Source organism: Cherax quadricarinatus, chromosome 44 (genome assembly GCF_038502225.1).
Source record: "Cherax quadricarinatus isolate ZL_2023a chromosome 44, ASM3850222v1, whole genome shotgun sequence".
Classification (NCBI taxonomy): domain Eukaryota; kingdom Metazoa; phylum Arthropoda; class Malacostraca; order Decapoda; family Parastacidae; genus Cherax; species Cherax quadricarinatus.
This window is the reverse complement of record NC_091335.1, coordinates 3153667-3176108: the sequence shown is the minus strand read 5'-3', so window position 1 is coordinate 3176108 and position 22442 is coordinate 3153667. Positions and strand designations below refer to the sequence as shown.

The 22442-nt window shown below is 37.0% G+C and overlaps 1 protein-coding gene across 1 annotated transcript; it reads right to left on the bottom strand.

Moving 5' to 3' along the window:
• Nucleotides 1-5501: 5501 nt before the first annotated feature.
• On the bottom strand, nt 5502-21639 carry LOC128697581 (guanine nucleotide-exchange factor SEC12). Its single transcript, XM_070093962.1, has 8 exons — nt 21269-21639; nt 20305-20563; nt 19744-19921; nt 18480-18666; nt 15945-16063; nt 14015-14252; nt 9437-9599; nt 5502-9192 (listed from the first exon to the last, which is right to left on the bottom strand). Exons 1-8 carry the CDS (start codon nt 21401-21403, stop codon nt 9107-9109), a joined length of 1365 nt encoding a protein of 454 aa, XP_069950063.1. The 5' UTR covers nt 21404-21639; the 3' UTR covers nt 5502-9106.
• Between the last annotated feature and the right edge of the window lie 803 nt (nt 21640-22442).

Sequence of the window (22442 nt, the reverse complement as noted above, 5' to 3'; positions counted from 1 at the left end):
ACCCAGTACTATGTATATCATCACAGAGAACTATCTCTGTGATAAGTGACACCCAGTACTATGTATATCATCACAGAGAACTATCTCTGTGATAAGTTACACCCAGTACTATGTATATCATCACAGAGAACTATCTCTGTGATAAGTGACACCCAGTACTATGTATATCATCACAGAGAACTATCTCTGTGATAAGTTACACCCAGTACTATGTATATCATCACAGAGAACTATTTCTTTGAGAAGTTTCATTCAAAATAGACTTTGTAACTTACACTTCATCACAGTGGTGCTCTGTTCTTCTAATAATGATTTGCATTTTCACAAAAGGGTGAAATTCCATTTATTTATATTATAGCATCTCTTAGTAAGAATAGTGTAATTCAAAATATTTACTCTTACAGTACAGTAACCTGAACATTTTAGAAAAGAGAAATTGTATATGTATATCCAGATGTATGACCTTTAAATTTTATATTTTAATTCAGGGAAAGTGCAAAACCCATAGAGGTTATATAATGCCTGGGAAATGGAAGGCATTCAGATTCAATCCAAGGAAGAGGAGTTTAAGTCCAGTTCCTCGGATCAAGAGCTCCTCACCAACATCATGGCACCTCCGTCCATTTAAAATATTTGCAGCTTATTTTATTGTCAAGAAAAGTTGTTGTCCATGTGCCTTTATAAAGCTTCAGTATAGCAATTCATAAGGTTTCTGATACAATATAGCAAGATAAAAAAAAAAGAGATTAAAAGTGGTTAACCATGCAAAAATGTCAATATTACATAAATAAATTTCAAATAATGAAAAATGTCTCTTTGCCTGAATTATTTTAAAGTGCTCAAATGTACCATTCCCAATATTAAGACAGAAAGTGAAGGCTTGTAGAGCGTAAGATGAGTGGCAGGTGTTGCTGAGTGAAGGAAAGGATAATTATATCCAGATAACTTCTAAAAAAAAAAATGACCATTGACTGTGCATACCAGGGAGACAAAGCAGCACATTCATGACTTCAAGACCATGATACCAGGGGCTCAGAAAAGCAAGAGGCTAATGTGCAGAGAACATGACAACAGTACACCTCCTTATGTCTCTGGTTGGTAAATGCTTCATATTACAAAACAATATATTGCACAGGAAATGAAATACACTTGTACAGTAGAGCAGTAATATTTGATATTTAATAAATTAAGTGTATTGAAATATTCTTCACATGTCTAACTACCCACTGAGACTAAAGCTCCCGCCTCACACACGGAGGGCCCGGGTTCGATTCCCGGCGGGTGGAAACATTTCGACACGTTTCCTTACACCTGTTGTCCTGTTCACCTAGCAGCAAATAGGTACCTGGGTGTTAGTCAACTGGTGTGGGTCGCATCCTGGGGGACAAGATTAAGGACCCCAATGGAAATAAGTTAGACAGTCCTCGATGACGCACTGACTTTCTTGGGTTATCCTGGGTGGCTAACCCTCCGGGGTTAAAAATCCGAACGAAATCTTATCTTATCTTCACATGTGGCTGTGTGGACAGAGCAACAGCAAAAATTCATGAGCTCTCAAGTAAATATGCAAATTAAGATTTACTGTTAATAGTGAAAGTAGTATTCAAATAAATATGTCAAATAACAAAGTATAACTAAATAATGAATAAATGTCTATTCAAACTTTAGTTTTCATTTAACCTAATTTTCAGTTAATAGAAATTATATTTTCGATATATCCTGCATATATGAGTCAAAAAAATTATTTTGAGTTGCTGTATTATTCTGTATTTGTATGTAGCATGACCAGCCAAGCTTACCAAAGCTTATGAAATGACACTCCAGCCAATATAATTAACCATAACAGTCTGAAATTTTCTGCTTGGTATTCATGCTCCATGCAAATGTTAACAAGCAAATAACCAAGTTTATTTAAAAGATCCACTCAGCCTCTTGCATAATTGAATACAGCAGCTCCTTGAATAACGTCGTTTCATTCAACATTATTGCATTATGACACTGATGAGAAAAGAAAATCGAATGGATATAGATTGTCAAATAAAAATGTGTAAAGTATACAATAATCATACAAATACACGACAATAAACAATGCAGTAGGAGAGCGTTCAGTGAGCTCGCCATATTTGTTACTATTTGTTTTTGAATTGCATGGTGGTAGAAGGTGCTCCTTAAAATTTTTGCTTTGCAAACATTTATTCTTTGATTTAACCCTGTTGCAATGAGTGCTAAAGATGCACTGTGCACCAGTGGTATCTGACCACAAAAAAAAAGAAAGTGACATTAAAAACAAAACTAGAAGTTTTAAAGATATTGTGTTATACACCATTTCGCTTAAAGTTGCAGTTTCCAAGAACCTCTCGAAGACATTAAGTTGGGATTTATTATTAAAAGCTGATGCAGTGTGTACCAACAGTTCAAAATGAAATATATTACCATATGCTACTTGAATTTCTTTATAAATGTTGAAATATACTGCATGCTCCACTTAAAGTAAGGAGCACAATGGAGATGTTTACTATTTGTCACATGCAGCTAAAATGTAAGAGCGTATTGTTATTATGTCCATGAAAAAAGCTAAATCCATGTGGGTCATTCTGTGCTATACAGTGAGAAGAATGGCAGAGGGAAAGAGATAGCTTTGAGGGGACAATAATGGCAAAAAGGAGGGAATCACAATTGGTGTAGCAAATCATCGTCATTCAAGAAATCGGAATTTGCATTAAAGGAGAGACCGTCAGCGAGGAAGGCAGACACAGTAACCTTGACAGAACACTAAAGAAGACTTCTAAAAAAGGAAGGTGGTATGCTCTCTGACAAACAGAATATACAATGAAAAGAAGTTGGACTGTCAGGATAATTTGACAACTGTCAGTGGCACCAGACACCTTGAAGAATAATTCAACATGATATGAACATCTTGTCAATGTTAAAGACATTAAAGCTTGTGAGGCTAATTGAGATACAAATATATCGGCTAACGATAATGGTACTCTGCTGCTGAGATCGCCAAGATAATCACAAATAAGCCGCTACCTGACAAATGGGCTTATACCATACATGTATATCATTACTTAGAGGGAACAAAGAAGATCAAACATTACTGTACTGAGGATTTAACTGCACAATACACAGTCATATTTGTTTTTGTGACCCCTTAACTTTATTTTATTACTACTGTATCAATTTTCAACCTTACAGATTGAGTATATGCATCATTTCTGCCCAAATAATATACAAGGAAAGTACTAAAACTATAGGAATTTTGTAATGCTGGGAAATGGGAGGTAATCAAGCTTGATTTAAGGCAGGAAAGGGTATCTTTAATTCCTTTTGTCAAAAGCCTTTCACCAAAAGAATTCTGCATACTTGGGGCTTCTCTGTCAGTTTCACAGCTAAACCATAATAATTTATAAATCTGCCAACTAAAAAATAGCACCTGTATTATTATTATTATTGCAATAATGTTAAATTTTTATACTATAAATTTTGTTTATCTTCAGCATCACATAAAGTTTTTACACATACAGCACTAGAAGTGCTTAAATGAATTTAAATTCAGAGGACAGGTATCACTATACTGTCTATACAGTACAATGGATACATTAATTGTTCTGTGCACTCCAACAAGATGCTGTATAAAACTAAAACTACTGCATATATAAATTGTTTCTTTCCAGTTTGTATTGAGTTAAGCCATCCCTCTTGTTCACATTCTCCTTAAATAAATATTGCAAGAAAATAAATAGCAAGCAAATAACTGTTTTAAATAAAACAAACCACTCAGTGAGAAACTGTAAATAATATCTTTAAAAACATTATACACATGTGGGTCATTCAGAAACTTTAACACAGAGACTCCTCTCTCAACTTATAAATAAACCAATGAAAGATTATATCACAACAGATAGTTTCATATATATATATATATATATATATATATATATATATATATATATATATATATATATATATATATATATATATATATATATATAAATTTTTTGTGGTGAAATGGAAATATAAATATTTTTTTTGGGGATTTTTTTTTTTGGGGCACCCTGCCTGGTGGGGAGGATTGTTGAAAAAAAAAAAAATAAATAAAAAAATAAAAAAATATTATATAAAATATATAATATATATATATATATATATATATATATATATATTATGAGATTTTTTACAAAGAAAAGGGTTTTTAAAGAAGAGAGAGATATGGAGAGAAAAAGAAAGGTAAAGAGATTGAGAGAAAAAGGAGAGCAGATGATGAGTGAGAGGACTTTTAAAAAATTTAATGAAAATAAAAAAAAAATTTTAGTGATTTAAAAAAGAAGAAAGCCTGGGGAAAAATATGGATTTGTGTTAAAACAGAGTAGGGAGTTAGTAGATGGGGAGATGGAGGTATTGGGGGATGGCAGAAAGGGGGGAACTTTTTTAAAAGTTAAGGGAAAAAAAGAGGGTAATTTCACACTTAGGGGGAACCATCTTAGGAGTGAAGAAAAAAATTTAAAGGGGGGGAGGTACGAGGCAAGAAATGAAAGGGGGGAAAAAGCTGAACGATGGGACATGACAGAAATGTTGAGGGGGGGATAAAAGGAGTGGTTGATTTTTTTAATAAATGTATGAAAGAGGGGGAAAGGGATAGGATTGGAGAGAAGGGATAGTCCCTTTTTATAAAGGGGAAAGGGGCAAAAAAGACTGTAAAAAATTAAGAGGGAAAAGTTTTTGAGATACCAGGGAAAAAGGACTAGGGGTTTTAATTTAAAGAATTAGAGGTAAGACAGAATGTAGGAAAGGAAGCAAGGGGGTTTTAGGGGGGTAGGGATGGGAGATCAGGTGTTTACTTTAAGCATATATTTAAAAAAGATTTTATAAAGATAGGAAGTTTTTATTGCATTTATGGATTTAGAAAAAGGGAAAGATAGAGTGGGTAGAGGAGCAATGTGGCAGATTTCAAAGTAATGGAAAAGGGTGTTTTAAAGCAAAGAGTTTTATGAGGATAGTGAGGCCAGGTTAGGGGGTGTAGAAGAGAGGGGGGACTACTCCGAAAAGGGGTCTTAGAAGGATGTAATGTCACCATGGTTGTTTAAAAAATTTATAGATGGGGTTAAAGGGGAAAAATTTTAGGTGTTTGGGAGAGGTGGGTTAATTATGGGGAATCAAATTCAAATGGAATTGACAAATTATTTTTGTGATGATATTGTTTTTGGGAGATTCTAAAGAAAAATTCAAAATTAGTGGATGAGTTTTGGGGAATTTTTAAAAGGAGAAAATTGAAAGGAACATAGAAAAAAGTAAGGTGATGAGGGTTCAAAAAGATTTAGATAAAGAAAATTGATATCAAATTGGGGAGGAGGAGAGGAAAAAGGAATGTTTTTAGATACTTGGGAGTTTACGGGGAGGATGGATTTTGGGGAAAGGGTGAGGTTAACAAAAATTGATGAGGGAAAAAAGGGAGTTGGGGGGAGGAATTGAGCAAAAAAAAAAACTATGGAGGGGAAAAAAAAAAAAAAAAATATATATATATATATATCCAAAGGAATTTAATTTAATTTAGATTCAAAAAACAAGTTTGATTATAAATGCTTCTAATGTTTTGTGTGGTGAGCTCTCCTGTGGAAAGCAGCAGCCTACACTCCTCACCTGCAACTGCCGTCCTGCACAAATGTGGCACACAAAGAAAGTACCCTTTTCTAAACTTCTTTTAAATATCTAAGAAAGAAAATACTGAATTGAAAGGTTTTCCACCATGAAGAGGGATAAAGGAATATATTTCATTTATGTAATGAAATTTCTTAATTGAGAATATATTTTTTTCTTCAATTCACTGGCCATATCCCACCAAGGCAGTGTGACCCAAAAAAGAAAAATACTTTCATGATCATTCATACATAGTCACTGTCTTTGCAGAGGTACACAGATATGACAGTTTAGATGTCACTCCAAACACAATATCCCAAACCACCTCCTTTAAAGTGCAGGCATTGTACTTCCCCCTCCAACTCAAGTCTGGGTAACTGGTTTCCGTGAATCCCTTCACAAAATACTGCCCTACTTGTATCCCAACAGCTTGTCATACAGACAGCTTGTCTCCATTCACTCCTATCTAACACACTCACACATGCCTGCTGTATGTCCAAGCCCCTTGCACAAAACCTCTTTCACCCCCTCCCTCCATCCTTTTCTAGGATGACCCCCTACCCCTCCCCCCTCCACTACAGATTCATACACCCTGTAAATTATACATTTAGATACTCCACACCTCCTCCTAATTTCCACACTATGAATACTCTGCTTAACATTTACACCACACAATGACTTTAGACACATCTCCACTGCCTACAGCCTCCTTGCTGCAGCACTTAGAACTTGTGCTTCACACCCATATAAGAGTGTTGGTACCACTATACTCTCATACATTCTCTTCTTTACCTCCACAGATAATGTTCTTTGTCTCCACAGATACCTCAATGCACCACCCACCCTTTTTCTTTCATCAATTCTATGATTTACCTTGTCCTTCATAAACCCATCCACTGACAAGTCTACTCCCAAATATCTGAATACATTCACTTCTTCCATACTCCCTCCCTCCAATGTGATATCCCATTTTTCTTTACCTAACTTGTTTGATACCCTCATCACCTTACTCTTATTTATGTTCACTTTCAACTTTCTTCCTTTACACACCCTCCCAAACTCATCCACCAACCTTTGCAATTTCTTTTTAGAATTTCCAAAAAGCACAGTATCATCAGCAAGAAGTAAATATGTCAACTCCTATTTTGTATTTGATTCCACATAATTTAATCCCACCCCTCTCCCCAACACCCTAGCAATTACTTCTTTTACAACCCCATCTACAAATATGTTAAACAACCACAGTGACATTACACATCCCTATCTAAAGCCTACTAAGCCTTACTAAGAAGTAATCTCCATGGGGAAATAGAACAGATTTCTTCCACCATAAGCCATGCTTATCATAAGAGGCAACTAAAATGCTGGGAGCAAGGGGCTAGTAACCCCTTCTCTTGCATAAATTACTAAATTTAAAAAGAAAAACTTGTTTTTCTTTTTAGGTCCCTGCCTTGGTGGGATACAGCTGATTTGTTAAAAAATATATATATATATATATATTGTACAGTATATATAATTGTGTATCCTTAAGCCTTCTTTCATGGACAGTTGTGCCATGTCTTTTTTTGTTCAACTACAGTACATCAATTAAACAAATAAATTGTATTTCACACCTAGTTTTCGATTTCTACATTGCTTAGTACAAAATTGATGCAATGAAATATCTGAATAGGGTGTATACCAAGATGTTCAGACATGGCTCAGTATGGAAAGGATGTACTGAATTGCCCAGAAACAGTTCAGTAGAGAGAGGAATGCATTAAAATGTTCTTCACTTGACAGAAGTAATCATTATTCTCATAGCTCCCATTATCATTTGATTTGTTTTTTAATGTTTTAATACAAGTTTTGTTTTATTTATCAGCACAGCATCCTCATCTGAAAGATAGCATTAATATTGTGACAAAACAAAACTCAATAAATTTAGATGACTAGGCAAAGTATGTTTACCGTTTCTTATGAAGTTATGAGTTCACACTCGTAAAATAATTTTTCTTTAATAAAGCGACTTCAGCAGCCTTTCCCATGATGGGGCTGTTTCAACTGGATTGTTTGTAAGCCCAAATTTCAACTGGTCTTCTTGTCTATGCTGAATAAGCTTATTGCAACTGCCAAGTGCCTGAAACATATCTACAGCATAAAGCTGTGTAGATGTATGCACGAATATGTATGAACATGTATGAATAATTATGCAAATATATGTGTGTATAGGTATGTATGTATGTACATATGTATGTATGTACATACATATGTATGTATGTACATATGTATGTATGTACATATGTATGTATGTACATATGTATGTATGTACATATGTATGTATATACATATGCATGTAAATTAGAATATACTAGTATAGAACATTATTTTGTACATTACTGTACAATATAAAAAAATACATTTATGTATACTGTACACGTGTCTTCACATTAGGTACTGGCTCTAAATTTGGCGCTGCTAGAGAAAGTGAAAGTTTCAATAGGAAGCCTTGTGTAGAGTGCAACACAGCATCAATAATGTTACGACTACAAGGATTTCTCTCTACAAAGGACAAAGTAAAGTTAGATGTAGAGTCGAACAATGCCTAAGGAATAAATAATACTGAAAAATACATAAATAAATCTTCAACATTTCAGGGTTTTATGCAAGTTGTTCTTGCAAGACCTTGCACTTGTTGTTCTTACCAGCCCTTGTGCTTGTTGTTCTTACAAGACCTTGCATTTGTTCTTACAAGACCTTGCACTTGATGTTCTTACAAGCCCTTGCACTTATTCTTACAAGACCTTACACTTGTTGTTCTTACAAGACCTTGTGCATGTTGTTCTTACAAGACCTTGCATTTGTTCTTACAAGACTGCACTAGTTGTTCTTACAAGCCCTTGCACTTATTCTTACAAGACCTTACACTTGTTGTTCTTACAAGACCTTGTGCATGTTGTTCTTACAAGACCTTGCATTTGTTCTTACAAGACTGCACTTGTTGTTCTTAAAGACCTTGCATTGTGTTCTTACAAGTCCTTGCACTTGTTCTTACAAGACCTTGCACTTGTTGTTCTTACAAGCCCTTGCACTTGTTGTTCCTACAAGCCCTTGTGCTTGTTCTTACAAGCCCTTGTGCTTGTTGTTCTTACAATCCCTTGCGCTCGTTGTTCTTACAAGCCCCTGCACTTGTTGTTCTTACAAGTCCTTGCACTTGTTCTTACAAGCCCTTGTGCTTGTTCTTACAAGCTCTTGCACTTGTTCTTACAAGCCCTTGTGCTTGTTCTTACATGCCCTTGCACTTGTTCTTATAAGACCTTGCGCTTATCAGCGACTCTACAAGCTATTTAAACTGTCAACATCTCATTGTCTTCCGTAAAATATAAAATATATTTTTTATAGACAAAATTACTATAGACAGGAACACTTAAAAATTTATTACAAAAAATTGATAAAACATTTATCTAAGTCATTTTTTATTAAACATGATTTAAAGTCCTAGAAAGTTGGCTAACAGAAATGCACAGCACAATATGACAGCTGCAAGGATGGCCACCACCCACACTGGTACCATTCCTGAAAAAAAATTGCAATGAGCACCTTGCAAGACACACAAAAATATTTAAAAATGCTATGAAATCTAAATGTTACATACAATGCTGTATACATAAAAGGTAACCAAAGGAAACAGAAGACGTATGCATTCTTCCCTTTGCAATTATAAATGCCATCTCAAAATTTATGACCAACCATAAAAATGTTTCTAGAGAAATGTTATACCTTAAATACTGCTGAAAATTTTTGAATTGAACTTTCTTACCTTGCCTGGGAATGTGGTGAATTTTGAGGGAGTTGTCACAGGATATGGAGAGAACAGAGGCATCAGAGAATCCTCGCACCATCTGTGATTCTTTGTTTTCTGTTGGTAACCATTCCAATCCCGTAATGAACATGCTATGAGCATCTTCTACTGTACGTAGTTGCTGGAAACATTCTTTATGTAAGCAAGAGTTTGGCATACACCAATGTTTTCAATTGCATCGTTTCAATATGATATGTACATACACAGAAGGGTCCTGCTTTTATGGCAGGTTAGGGTCCAGTCTACCACCGTAAAGCGAATTACCCTTTTTAACTTTAAAATGCATATAAATGACTGATAACATCTTTACACTCTCATGTTAGCAATAGAAATAGGCATAAAAACAATAAAAAGTAAAATGCTTTTACAGTACACTCATTACTTTAAAATATTTGTAGTCTTAATACAGGGTGAGAGGAGAGCAGCATTTATTGTAGGAAGTCAGGATGTATGGTTAAGTGTGGTAGCCCACATGGCTACCACACCTCACAATTATGTTAATTTGTTTTACTATGATTGTATACATTTTGTTTATATATGAAGTATCACCCTGCCTCGGTGGGAGACGGCCGACTTGTTAAAAAAAAAAAAAAATGAAGTGTGGCAGATGTTGCAAGTATATGGAATAGGTGGTAAGTTACTAAATGCTGCAAAGAGTTTTTATGAGGATAGTGAGGCTCAGGTTAGGGTGTGTAGAAGAGAGGGAGACTACTTCCCAGTAAAAGTAGGTCTTAGACAGGGATGTGTAATGTCACCATGGTTGTTTAATATATTTATAGATGGGGTTGTAAAAGAAGTAAATGCTAGGGTGTTCAGGAGAGGGGTGGGATTAAATTATGGGGAATCAAATACAAAATGGGATTTGACACAGTTGCTTTTTGCTGATGATACTGTGCTTATGGGAGATTCTAAAGAAAAATTGCAAAGGTTAGTGGACGAGTTTGGGAGTGTGTGTAAAGGTAGAAAGTTGAAAGTGAACATAGAAAAGAGTAAGGTGATGAGGGTATCAAATGATTTAGATAAAGAAAAATTGGATATCAAATTGGGGAGGAGGAGTATGGAAGAAGTGAATGTTTTCAGATACTTGGGAGTTGATGTGTTGGCGGATGGATTTATGAAGGATGAGGTTAATCATAGAATTGATGAGGGAAAAAAGGTGAGTGGTGCGTTGAGGTATATGTGGAGACAAAAAAACGTTATCTATGGAGGCAAAGAAGGGAATGTATGAAAGTATAGTAGTACCAACACTCTTATATGGGTGTGAAGCTTGGGTTGTGACTGCAGCAGCGAGGAGGTGGTTGGAGGCAGTGGAGATGTCCTGTCTAAAGCTAATGTGTGGTGTAAATATTATGCAGAAAATTTGGAGTGTGGAAATTAGGAGAAGGTGTGGAGTTAATAAAAATATTAGTCAGAGGGCTGAAGAGGGGTTGTTGATGTGGTTTGGTCATTAAGAGAGAATGGATCAAAGTAGAATGACATGGAGAGCATATAAATCTGTAGGGGAAGGAAGGCAGGGTAAGGGTCGTCCTCGAAAAGGTTGGATGGAAGGGGTAAGGGAGGTTTTGTGGGCGAGGGACTTGGACTTCCAGCAGGCGTGCATGAGCGTGTTCGATAGGAATGAATGGAGACAAATGATATTTGGGACCTGACGATCTGTTGGAGTGTGAGCAGAGTAATATTTAGTGAAGGGATTCAGGGAAACCGGTTATTTTTATATAGCCGTACTTTTTTTTTTTTTTTTTTTTTATTATCACACCGGCCGATTCCCACCAAGGCAGGGTGGCCCGAAAAAGAAAAACTTTCACCATCATTCACTCCATCACTGTCTTGCCAGAAGGGTGCTTTACACTACAGTTTTTAAACTGCAACATTAACACCCCTCCTTCAGAGTGCAGGCACTGTACTTCCCATCTCCAGGACTCAAGTCCGGCCTGCCGGTTTCCCTGAATCCCTTCATAAATGTTACTTTGCTCACACTCCAAACAGCACGTCAAGTATTAAAAACCATTTGTCTCCATTCACTCCTATCAAACACGCTCACGCATGCCTGCTGGAAGTCCAAGCCCCTCGCACACAAAACCTCCTTTACCCCCTCCCTCCAACCCTTCCTAGGCCGACCCCTACCCCGCCTTCCTTCCACTACAGACTGATACACTCTTGAAGTCATTCTGTTTCGCTCCATTCTCTCTACATGTCCGAACCACCTCAACAACCCTTCCTCAGCTCTCTGGACAACAGTTTTGGTAATCCCGCACCTCCTCCTAACTTCCAAACTACGAATTCTCTGCATTATATTCACACCACACATTGCCCTCAGACATGACATCTCCACTGCCTCCAGCCTTCTCCTCGCTGCAACATTCATCACCCACGCTTCACACCCATATAAGAGTGTTGGTAAAACTATACTCTCATACATTCCCCTCTTTGCCTCCAAGGACAAAGTTCTTTGTCTCCACAGACTCCTAAGTGCACCACTCACTCTTTTTCCCTCATCAATTCTATGATTCACCTCATCTTTCATAGACCCATCCGCTGACACGTCCACTCCCAAATATCTGAATACGTTCACCTCCTCCATACTCTCTCCCTCCAATCTGATATTCAATCTTTCATCACCTAATCTTTTTGTTATCCTCATAACCTTACTCTTTCCTGTATTCACCTTTAATTTTCTTCTTTTGCACACCCTACCAAATTCATCCACCAATCTCTGCAACTTCTCTTCAGAATCTCCCAAGAGCACAGTGTCATCAGCAAAGAGCAGCTGTGACAACTCCCACTTTGTGTGTGATTCTTTATCTTTTAACTCCACGCCTCTTGCCAAGACCCTCGCATTTACTTCTCTTACAACCCCATCTATAAATATATTAAACAACCACGGTGACATCACACATCCTTGTCTAAGGCCTACTTTTACTGGGAAAAAATTTCCCTCTTTCCTACATACTCTAACTTGAGCCTCACTATCCTCGTAAAAACTCTTCACTGCTTTCAGTAACCTACCTCCTACACCATACACTTGCAACATCTGCCACATTGCCCCCCTATCCACCCTGTCATACGCCTTTTCCAAATCCATAAATGCCACAAAGACCTCTTTAGCCTTATCTAAAGACTGTTCACTTATATGTTTCACTGTAAACACCTGGTCCACACACCCCCTACCTTTCCTAAAGCCTCCTTGTTCATCTGCTATCCTATTCTCCGTCTTACTCTTAATTCTTTCAATTATAACTCTACCATACACTTTACCAGGTACACTCAACAGACTTATCCCCCTATAATTTTTGCACTCTCTTTTATCCCCTTTGCCTTTATACAAAGGAACTATGCATGCTCTCTGCCAATCCCTAGGTACCTTACCCTCTTCCATACATTTATTAAATAATTGCACCAACCACTCCAAAACTATATCCCCACCTGCTTTTAACATTTCTATCTTTATCCCATCAATCCCGGCTGCCTTACCCCCTTTCATTTTACCTACTGCCTCACGAACTTCCCCCACACTCACAACTGGCTCTTCCTCACTCCTACAAGATGTTATTCCTCCTTGCCCTATACACGAAATCACAGCTTCTCTATCTTCATCAACATTTAACAATTCCTCAAAATATTCCGTACTTGAGTCCTGGAAATGGGAAGTACAGTGCCTGCACTCTAAAGGAGGGGTTTGGGATATTGGCAGTTTGGAGGGATATACTGTGTATTTTTTACGTATATACTTCTAAACTGTTGTATTCTGAGCACCTCTGCAAAAACAGTGATTATGTGTGAGTGAGGTGAAAGTGTTGAATGATGAAAGTATTTTCTTTTTGGGGATTTTCTTTCTTTTTGGGTCACCCTGCCTCGGTGGGAGACGGTTGACTTGTTAAAAAAAAAATGAAGTGTATTTCTTATATAATTTTGGAAAGTGTCATAGATAGATTAATGAAAATGTCTATAATAATGTAATATACAACATTTAAAGCACCCCAGAGTGATTGTTATTATTATAATGCTTAGTGATTTCAATGTACCTGTATGCCAGCACAGTAAGTTTATTTAGGTACAATTTTTTTTTTTAACATGTCAGCTGTCTCCCACTAAGGCAGGGTGACCCAAAAAAAGAGAAAAACACTTTCACCATCATTCACACGTAATCACTGTCTGTGCAGATGCGCTCAGATACGACAGCTGAGATGTCACTCCAAATAGCCAATATCCCAAACCCCTCCTTTAAAGTGCAGGCAATGTACTTCCCACCTCCAGGACTCTAGCTAACCAGTTTTTCTGAATCTGTTCACACTCCAGTAGCTCATCAAGTCCCAAAAAAGCCATTCATCTCCACTCATTCCAATCTAACATACTCACACATGCCTGTTGTATGTCCAAGCCCCTTGTATACAAAACCTCTTTTACCCCCTCCCTCCATCCCTCCTAGGATGACCCCTGCCCCTCCTTCCCTTCACTACAGATAAACATATATATAATTATAATTATTATTTTTAATACAATACAGTCTAAACACACACGAATAGAAAAATTTCATACCTGCAAACTGAAAGCAATCAGGATGTAAACTGTCCCGCTCATTGTCCCAGTTGCAAGGAACCGACCATCGTCACTCAGGGATAAGCTGCTTAAGGAGCCAATTAAGTTCTGGGTTTTTTCTTGGGTGTAAGTTCTACCACACCATTTGGCAACAATTGCAGGATGTTTCGTTCCAACAACTGGATTACTGATTGTGAAGAGCCGAGTCTTGTTTGGGTTGCACTCAACATTTCCATACCTACAGTTAACAAAAACTTCTGGTTAGAATGGTAAATGTATAACAGTACAAATTTACTAATTAACTTGGCATAATTAGGTATAATAAACCTCAACTGGATACCTTGACTTCAATTCAGAAGAAGGTATTTCTAGACCATGTTACATCTGTTCATTCATCTTTGGCTTCTCCTAAACCTAAGCCATATCAAATAATGGAGAACTGCTTGTTTTCATTACAGCAATGGAAGTTGTAAATTTGTTCTGTGGTGTGAATTGTATTACATTATTATTATTATTAATAAATTTTTTACACACCAGCCGTCTCCCACCAAGTTAGGGTAACCCGAAAACGATGACACTTTCATCATCATTCACTATGTCACTGTCTTGCCAAAGGTGCACCAATACTACAGTCCAGATGTCCCTCCAAACTGCAAATATCCTCATAGCTTCAGAGTGCAGACATTGTACTTCCCACCTCCATGACTCAAATGATTCAAGAACAACGACAAAGTCCACTGGTTACAAACCTTGTCCATTATTGTTAAGATCATGATAAAATAATCTCATCTATATCCACCACAATTGCCATTACTTGCCACCCACTCCTCCTTATTAGATGTTTAACTTTAGGGATTACATACACTATATAGTAAAATTTTAGTTAATACAGTAGGACCCCCATATCTGCGGGTTTGGTTTCTGAGGTTTCAGTTATCTGTGGTTTACTGTGGCCCAAAATAACCCTTAATTTTGCTTAATAATGGCCTCAAAGCACAAAAGTAGCGATGATGGCCATTCTTGAAAGCCTAAGAGAAGTCAAGAAATACTTCCCATCAGTGAAAAAGTGCTAATTCTCTACTTATTGTGCATAATTTATCAAATTAAACTTCATCATAGATATGTATGTAAACGAAAAAAGACATATATAGGGTTCACTACTATCTGGTATCAATGGTAGGTCAGGGAATGTATCCCCCACAGATACGAGGGGTCCTACTGTACTCTTGAGTTACTGGTACATACTGATGTTCCTAAACACTGCATACTTGGTGTTATCAAATACACTTACCATCCGACTTACAACCTGCTTGACATACGACCACTCAACTTACGACCGTGTTTTTGATGCCAAATTTCTGGGAAATAAACAACTGTTTGTGTTGTACACAGTGTTTATCCTAAACCTTACAGTATAAAATACAGTACTAACAGCATAAAAAGTAAAGTAAAAAATGAAATACCAAAATAAAACAAAATGAAGTCATTACATAAATGTGATGTTGATATTCAGTAGTAAGGTTCAACTTACGTCCATTACGACTTACGACCAGCTGTATTCTTAATAAATGAGAGTTTGAAGAGCAATGGCATATAGCCAACAAGTTGGTTGAAACAGAGAGAAATGCAGATGAGAACTTGTATTGAGACGCTGTACATACTGCCAGTGTAACGGGCTTCTTCTAGCTACTCACATCTACTTGAGAAAGTCTGTCATGCTGGCAAAATGTTAGCTCAATGCAAATATTTTATAGACTAAAAATATATACACCATATAAATTAAAGAAATTAATTTCACAGTGCAGTACTTGCATTATACCTATTATTTTTATCACCTTACTACACAAAAATCTTACTAAATAAAAACAATGTACCTGTACATATTTTCTTTCTTCAAGACAGTTAACACAATCACATAATTATTTCTTACCTGGCACGAAAACATTTATATTTCACTCCATTCGTTTGTAGTGCCACATGAGTAAATTTCTTGCCATCCTTCACATTCCAAACACAACACTCTCGGGTTGGCTTGCACACAGATACTACCTGCAAACAAAATGCAATCATTCACAACTGTTATTATTGTACACACCAGCCACCTACCATCAAGGTGGGGTGACCCAAAAGAAGAGATGCAGTTGCCATCATTCATTACATTGCAGTTTTGCCAGACATCATTGTAATTTAAATGACCAATTGATCTGCAATATCCCCACCCCCTTCTTCAGAGTGCAAGCACTATAATTACAACCTCCAGAACTCAAGTCTGGCTCACCCGTTTTCCCTGTCTCTCTTCATAAGTGTAACATTCCATACTTTGCTCACATTCCAACAGCATATCAAGTCATGAAAACCACTTGTCCTCACTACAATCTAATGCATTCACACACAAAAAAATTTTAAGTTAGGGAGAAGCAACAATAGACTGATAAAACTGAGCAATTGATGTGTTAAATATAAACAATGAACAATGTCAAGCAGACAATGATTACTGTATCTTTTAAAGAAGCAAATACAGATATAGCTGAATAAAATTACAATTAAGAAAATAACAATCACCAACAATTCTACAGGAAAAATCACTACTATGGGTTCTCTCTTTATTATTACTGATAATAAAAGCATAGGTAACAATAAAAAATTGTTAGGTTAGGTTAGAAATGTCATAAATATTTTTTTTTTTTCGACAAACCAGCCGTATCCCACCAAGGCAGGGTGGCCCAAAAAGAAAAACGAAAGTTTCTCTTTTTAAATTTAGTAATACATACAGGAGAAGGGGTTACTAGCCTCAGTCTCCAGGCATTTTAGTCACCTCTTACGACATCCATGACTTACAGAAGAAGAATTCTGTTCCACTTCCCCATGGTGAAGAAGGGAGATAATGTATGTACATAAATAATATAATGGCAATATGATGTCACAGAGAAAGATGTATGCAGTCAACTCTTACTGATGTTGAAAAAATATTTAACATGGTAAAATTCACGAAAATATATAATGGGATAAGAACTGTGCATAAGTGGAAGATGGAAACCATACCATGGGCGGGATTGAACCCGTGGTCAGAGAGTCTCAAAACTCCAGACCGTCGCGTTAGCCACTGGACCAGCTAGCCACAATAAGACTCGTCCAACTAGGTATATTTCTACACCACGAAATCATAATGACACGATTGCAAACAAACCATACCACAGGCGGGATTGAACCCGCGGTCAGAGAGTCTCAAAACTCCAGACCATCGCGTTAGCCACTGGACCAGCTAGCCACAATAAGATTCGTCCAACTAGGTATATTTCTACACCATAGGAAGGTTAGCATAGGTACCACTGTAACCACAAATGGAAGTTTGTGGTCACCATAGGAAGGTTAGCATAGGCACCACTGTGACCACAAATGCAAATTTGTGGTCACAGTGGTGCCTATGCTAACCTTCCTATGGTGTAGAAATATACCTAGTTGGATGAATCTTATTGTGGCTAGCTGGTCCAGTGGCTAGCACAACGGTCTGGAGTTCTGAGACTCTCTGACCGCGGGTTCAATCCCGCCCGTGGTATGGTATGTTTGCAATCGTGTCATTACGATTTCGTGAGTCATGTTGAGGGCATTGAGGGGACTTGAGCTAGAGTTCGTCATGGCCACGCTAGCTGGAGATTCGTCTGTAAAAACTTGCATTTGTGGTCACAGTAGTGCCTATGCTAACCATCCTATGGTGTAGAAATATACCTAGTTGGACGAATCTTATTGTGGCAAGCTGGTCCAGTGACTAATGCGACGATCTGGAGTTTTGAGACTCTCTGACTGCCTGTTGACCCATACTAGGCAGGTCCTTCACAATCTATCCCACTAATAGAATATTTGCCCAACCCATTTTCAACGCTACCCAAGCAATAAGCTTTAATAAATCTATTTCCCATGAATACTAGTGTATTCATGGGAAATGCTAGATCAATAAGGGTTATACAGCATCTGGGGAAAGGAAGGTTATCAGGTTTGATCTAAGAAAGGGGAAGGTAGCTATAATTCCTTGGATCAAGACCCCTTTATCTGCATCCCTCTTGCTCTCAAGGCACCTTGAAGGGAAGAGGGATAGATGAGAGAAAAAAGGGGTAGTACAAAATTGATTACTAATTTGGTTGTTTGTATATGCTAGAATGATACAGTGCAGTAGCAATGTAGTTTCATACTAATAATGGGCAACAGACAGGTGATAAACAGACATTTAATGAAGCAAAGTCTTCACTGGTACAACATTTCATCCATGAATGGGCTTTATCCATACATATACTTCATAAAGTCCATATACTGGTGAAATGTTGAACCATTAAGACTTCATTGCAGTAATTTCTATTTTCCATTAGTTGTATTCGACTTACCCTGATATTTTTAATCAAACAATAAAACAGCCCGATATACAAAAAAAAAAAAAATGTTCAACTGTAACATTATTAAAAATGAACAGTACCTCCTTGCCATCAGGCTTGATATTTAAATCATCAACTTCCTTTTCATGTGCTTGTATTTCTTTAATTTTTTTCATGTCTGGCAAACTCCAAAACCTGAGGTAGCCATCAGTACCCCCAGTCACTAGAAACTTGTAGTCTGAAGATATACCACAGCACTTTTGATATGTTTCAGCCTCGGACTTCTTCCTGTAGTAATATGTATAAAACAGATTTTTTAACAGACGATTCATTTCCCAAGAGGGTTGTTTGAAAAAAAAAAAATACGTACATTCATCCTCTCTTTCTCCTTAGCTATCTTTCCAGAAAGGATCATCACAATGCAATGATAACCCCACGAATCCCAGCATCCCTCCCTAAATGAAGGCACTGTACTAATCATCCCCAAACCTCTAAGTCCAGTTAAGTGCTTTCCATAAATCCCTTCGCAGAGCTGATGTGCTCACACTGCAACACAGAACTGGATGTTCAAGCCACTACCTTTCAATACCTTCAAATTTTCCCATCATTCCTCAAACATCCCATACACCTCTTTCCATCTACTCAAGATTTACACAAACTCATATTCAACCTTTCTTGCTCCATTCTTTCTACATAACTAAACACTCTCAACAACTACTTTCATGCTCTTTGTATTCCAGTATACTGTACCACAATGCCATCAAATAATTTTATTATGTGCTTATTTGCATAACATATACACAACAAATGATATTTCCACTGCCTCCAGCCTTTTAATTGAAGCAACATGTATATAGAAAAAAATTTATTTGCAAAGTTTTCATTATTATAGAATACACTGGAGCGTAATAGGATTATTATTATTATAATCATGGGGGAGCGCTAAACCCATAGGATTATAAAGTGCATGTGGAGGGGGATGGAAGGCATTTAGGCTCAATTCAGGGAACTGGAGCACAGATCCAATTCCGTAGATCAAGAGCCCTTCACCAGCTTCAAAGAATCTCCCTTGAGGGGAGAGTGTAATGTGAAAAATCACAGTAAGAGATTTTGTAAAGGCTATAACATAGTATGCATATCATTATTATTTTTATTATTGGTATTATTATTATGATTACTGGTATTATTATTATTATTATTATTATTATTACTGTTATTATTATTACCAGTAAATTCATGAGCAATTGCTAAATTATACAGTATACAAACCAATAATGTAAAACATAAATTGTATGTCATGAAATTTAAGCTTGTTTAGCATTGTAGCTGTAAATACAGTAATAACAAATTATTAAACATACATACTTTAAAACTGTTTCTTTAGAGCCGACAACCTCCACATCAAAAGAAAAGTATTTATTTCCCCGCAGTGTTGTATTTAAAGACTTCTTTCTAAGTTTTTCTTCTCTTATCTCTTCTTTTTCTGTTGAACCTTCTTCTGCACTCCGTTCACTTGTTCTTCTTCGTCTTAAGCCACTGTGAGCTGATAAAATTCACATATTTTAGATTTTTTAACAACTGCATGAAATTTGTAAGCATGATAAAAACAAAAGAAAATTATTAAAATATACAAAAAAATATTGTATTGCAATAACATTCATGGTAAAGCACTAAATCCACAGAGATCATGCACTACCTATGGGAAAGGGAGGTACTAAGGCTCAGTCCAAGGAAGGAGACATCAGGTCCAATTCCTTAGATCAAGAGCCTCACACCAGAATCAAGGAACTTTCCTTGAGTGGATACCAGTTACAAGTATTTTAACTAAAATGCAACAACACTATCTTGTATAAACAACATGATATTCTGACTCGCCTTCCACATTATACAGTCTTTATATATATTTCATTCAAAAAGCCCACAAACCTTTTTCCTTTGCTTTGAGTACTTGAGATAGAATTTCATCTTTCTTGACAGTCTGTAAGGTCGGCTTCAGTTTCACAACAGCACACTTCTCTTCTAGCCCCATAGCAAGAGAGATGGTCGGTGCTGTCACTCTGCTAGACACTGCAGTGATCGCCCCAGGCCACCCAACCATATTAGTGATGCAGTAGTCACCAACATCATATGAGAGGACACGTTCTCCCACAGTCTGAGTCCCATTGTGGTAAAGCTCGTAGACATCCTAAGGCAAAATAAAGTCAATGTGTGTGTGTGTGTGAAATTTGCTTTATATGGTAGAGATTGGATATCATTTGAGGAACATCATAAAATTATATAAATCAGTGCAGCAGGGAAAGTCAATGTAGCAAGGAAATTGTCAATTTAGCAGGAAAAGTCAGTGCAGCAGGGAAAGCAGCAGTGAAGAAGGGACAGCAGCTGTGTAGCAAGGAAGGCAATAGTATAGCAGGGAAAGCAGCCATGCAACAGGGAAACTGTCAGTGAAACATGAGGAAAAAGAAGTGCAGCAGAAAAAGCAGCCATGCTACAGAGAAAGTCAATGCAGCAGGAAAAGCATTTACGCAGAAGGAAAAGCACGTAATGGAAAGTGAGTTGGTTCCACAAGGAAAACATTAATGCACTATAGATAGGATCAGTGCAGCAGAGAATGCGTCAGTACATCACACAAAACATTAGAGCAGCATAGAAAGCATGTGTTCTTTAGAAAGCATTTGTGAAGCATAGATAGCATCAGTGCAGCATGGAAAGCACCAGTGCAGCACAGAAAGCATCAGTGCAGCACGGAAAGCATCAGTGCAGCATGGAAAGCATCAGTGCAGCACAGAAAGCATCAGTGCAGCACAGAAAGCATCAGTGCAGCACAGAAAGCATCAGTGCAGCATGGAAAGCATCAGTGCAGCATGGAAAGCATCAGTGCAGCGCAACTTACAAATTGATTTCTGATGCCAGTCTTGGCCGCTCCTCCTCCCCCACCAACCACAATGTGACGGCCACACACAGCAGTAACAGCATAAGCCGGGAAGCTAACACTGGCCACAGTCTCACAACCCTTCTGGCCAGACATCCTCACTCAGCCACGTTAATAATAATAATAATAATAATAGCCTGATTAACAGCCGGACAGTCTTATTTAGCGCCAGATGGAGCCGTCTTCTTATATAGTGGCAGTGTGAAGCCTCAGCCTCACTAGTCTTTTACTTCTCGGCAGTTTCTTAGAGATTTCTCGCTAGTTTTCCCAACTCTACTATCACTTCTTCCTCTGCCAGACTTTTTGACAACAAACACGTCAACCTCACTCAAATATCCGGCTCGTAATAAAGCGTTTAACTCACGAATATTTTATTACTTTTCTGCCTTTACAACAACTTTTTTACAGTAAAAATCACTTATATGAATACCCCTGTTATTGGAATTTTTATGTAATTGATTATGTTTCTTAACTACTTTATATTTTGCTCGTATTTGTTATTTCATAGTACGGATTTAAAAAGAGTGTTAAGGAGAGCGAGGCTAAGATATTTATTATTTATCTTTTTTTTTTTTTAACTGAGATCCTTTCAAACTATGATCATTATCGTAATAACTGTAACAATAACTTTATTTTTGTCTGTTTTGTGAAAGTGGTAAGAAACGTAAACTAATTTAATAAAACCCAACGTAACCCAACTTAATTTAACCTTCCTACTTATATTTCGCTCAGCCAGCGGTAGATAAAAATAATAATAATAATAATAATAATAATAATAATAATAATAAAAAGAAGAAGACGAAGAAGACGAAGAAGAAGAAGACGAAGAAGAAGAAGAAGAAGAAGAAGAAGAAGAAGAAGAAGAAGAAGAAGAAGAAGAAGAAGAAGAAGAAGAAGAAGAAGAAGAAGAAGAAGAAGAAGAAGAAGAAGAAGAAGAAGAAGAAGAAGAAGAAGAAGAAGAAGAAGAAGAAGAAGAAGAAGAAGAAGAAGAAGAAGAAGAAGAAGAAGAAGAAGAAGAAGAAGAAGAAGAAGAAGAAGAAGAAGAAGAAGAAGAAGAAGAAGAAGAAGAAGAAGAAGAAGAAGAAGAAGAAGAAGAAGAAGAAGAAGAAGAAATATTTATTTTTACAAGTTCACG